Source organism: Dendroctonus ponderosae, unplaced genomic scaffold (genome assembly GCF_020466585.1).
Source record: "Dendroctonus ponderosae isolate FM_Combo_2020 unplaced genomic scaffold, Dpon_F_20191213v2 Dpon_F_20191213_5, whole genome shotgun sequence".
Classification (NCBI taxonomy): domain Eukaryota; kingdom Metazoa; phylum Arthropoda; class Insecta; order Coleoptera; family Curculionidae; genus Dendroctonus; species Dendroctonus ponderosae.
The window spans coordinates 14,504,474-14,507,113 of NW_026018715.1; the positions used below are offsets into that span (position 1 = coordinate 14,504,474).

The 2,640-nt window shown below is 41.3% G+C and overlaps 1 protein-coding gene and 1 long non-coding RNA gene across 2 annotated transcripts in view; one reads left to right on the forward strand and one right to left on the reverse strand.

Moving 5' to 3' along the window:
• The window catches only part of LOC125504607, a 17,722-nt gene extending 16,838 nt beyond the window's left edge, over positions 1–884 (reverse strand). The window contains exon 1 of the long non-coding RNA XR_007281590.1: positions 765–884. This is a non-coding gene — a long non-coding RNA (uncharacterized LOC125504607). The remainder of the gene's footprint in view (positions 1–764) is intronic.
• Positions 885–1,243: 359 nt separating this feature from the next.
• The window catches only part of LOC109542075 (protein TRC8 homolog), a 4,790-nt gene continuing 3,393 nt past the window's right edge, over positions 1,244–2,640 (forward strand). Inside the window, exon 1 of the mRNA XM_019911130.2 lies at positions 1,244–1,614. Within this exon, the coding sequence (XP_019766689.1) occupies positions 1,362–1,614 (253 nt within the window). The 5' untranslated portion in view covers positions 1,244–1,361. The remainder of the gene's footprint in view (positions 1,615–2,640) is intronic.

Consider the following 2,640-nt stretch of genomic DNA (forward strand, 5'->3'; position numbering starts at 1 on the left):
GCTCATTTCTCGGAGGCAAAATGAGCAAGAACGCTCATTTGTACATCATTCTAGACAGAAATAAATGGCCTTTTTAGAAAGTGAACCATCGATAATGAAATGTTGGCAGTTTTCTCAAAAAATGCTTGAATTCAAGAAGTTTTAGATTTGCGTGGTATTTTTTTGAGTTGCAAAATCCCCTTGAACATCACGCTGCTTTTTTCGAAGTTTCTCAAGAACCATTCGAGCCAGAGAATTCATTTTGGCATCGTTAGATAGAGAATTAAATGGGGGGGGTCACGACCCCCATGACCCACCCCCCCGTGGATCCGCCCTTGGTAAAAAGACAATTTTCTAATTTTTTTTGTTCTATAAATGTTGGTCTGTTTGGTAAAGAAACAAGCTCTCAAGCCGATTGTTAGAAGTTCAAATGTTCCGCAGGGGCGGATTTAAGATCTACGAGGCCCGGGACTGAAATGGATATGGGGCCCACTTGAGGGCAGCAAAATGTGAACATTTTTTGAATATTCAGAGTTGCTGGGCCCTCTCAGCAGCCCCTGCAAGCCCTTCTGTAAATCCGCCCCTGATTTTCCGTTGGGGAGATTTCAAGTCCTTAGAATCTTGCTTGGGAGGCTTATTCCTTACCCAAACAGAGCAATATCGGTAAAAAGCGACGCGGAATCTGCTTGTGTGGACAATTTAGCCGGAATTCGCTTTAAACGTCTCATTATTTGCCGAATTCACATGAATGCACAGTAGGAAATTTAGTGAGAAAATTAACTTACTCGAAAGCTGATTCTTCAAGCGTGAGGAAGAGCTGGAAATTCTGGATGTTCTCGGATTCAAATTAAAGAAATTAACATAATAAATCAAGCTGTCAGTAGAAATTGTCAACTGTGATTGACAAGGTTCAGCACCGGTATTGGCGTCGCCCTCTAGCGGAAGTCGTCACATGCAGGTCACATAATCGGCATTCATTCATCATTTTTTAGCGAATAATTATTACTTGTGCATCTGTTTCATTTGTAACAAAAACTGGAATTTCTGCCGGTTTTTCGGATTGAAATCGGAGAAATACGGACACAATAAATCAATCTGTCAGTGAAAATCGTCGAATGCGTCTGACAATGTTCAAAAGGCGGCGCACTCTAGGGGAGGTTGTTCAAAACAAGCTCTATTCTTCCACCATTTTATAATCGCGATTCATCTCTTGCCTACTACGAACACGATTCACAGATGACGCTAGAGCAGGGTGTTTGGCTGCGACATTGACTTTGACAAACGTTTTCCAGATATGACGTTTGTTTAATAATTTCCAACTAAAAATCCCATCATTCGCAATTTAAAGTCTTTGAAACCCAAATAAACACACTTGCAATGAAATGTCGTTGCGAGGAAAAGTCCTAGGATTAGTTGAGGTGCTGTTGCGGGTGCCGCCAATATTCGTGCTCGATGAGATCTTCAAATTGGGCACCGAATTCATCTACGGAGAAATAACCCCTAACGAATTCGATAGTTTTGGGGGCCAATACGACCATCGGGAGAATGCCAACGAAACGGCTTTTTTACTCTTTGATCCCACCATGTCGAAATTCATCTTTAGAACGGTGGTCAACGTGGTGGTTGGTGCTATAGGTGAGTGACTTTTTTTTGTAAATCATCCTCCTACATTGTCACATATGTGTTTGTTATGGTAATGATTATGCAAATGGATCGAGCCAGACTTTGGCTCAGTGGTTTTCACGGAACAGCTGCCACCACCAGCTATGAGCTGGTCAGCTGCAAAAAACTTCCTTGAACGCCAGTCAATCGCGCCATTGAAACTCCCTTTTTTCCCCCAAGAATAGCAGATAAAGTGGGTTCATGATGTTGTCTTGCAGCTTATCAAAGTCATGTTGCTGAAAAATATCTACGAGAATCAAGAGTAATGATGAGTCTTCAATTTTTCCTCTATAAACATTCATTGCTAGTTAATCCACAGCCTGCAGGCATCAGGGTTCTAACAAAAGTTGATCGTTTATCTGGCCTGTTGTATTACGCAAATGGTATCAGTATTTAAGTGGGTATTTCGCGTAAAGGTGTCCCAAGATTAAAACATATTTTCTTTCCACCCTCTGAGGATTCACTGTGATCATAACTTATTTCAACCCTGATTGCTTTTAACCGTCCACTTGTCTATAAATATCACCATGGCACGTGAAGATTCCGATTAAAAACACTTTATTTTCGAAACTAACATGTTTACCCAGACATACTTGTTCCCTTAAAGCAGAAAAATTGGAACAATTGCTCAGGAAATATTCCCGGGTGTAAATAATTGTGCATGTTTCTACGCTTTGCCATCTCCAAGCGAAACTACTTACGTAAAGTCGTTTGTGCACGCCGACCTTATGCTTCTTTGGACCAAATTTAAGACAAAAACCCTGTTAATAATAATATTTGGATCCAATCGATCTCTTCTTTGAATGATGGAACTGTCGCCCAATCGCTTAAGAACAGTGGGACATTTACGGAATCTTCTAACTGGTATATTCAGCCAAGGGCGGATCCAGGGGGGGGATGCCAAAACGATGCCAAAAACGATGCCAAAACGAATTCTGTGGCTCGAATGGTTCTTGAGAAACTTCGAAAAAAGCAGCGTCATGTTCAAGTGGATTTTGC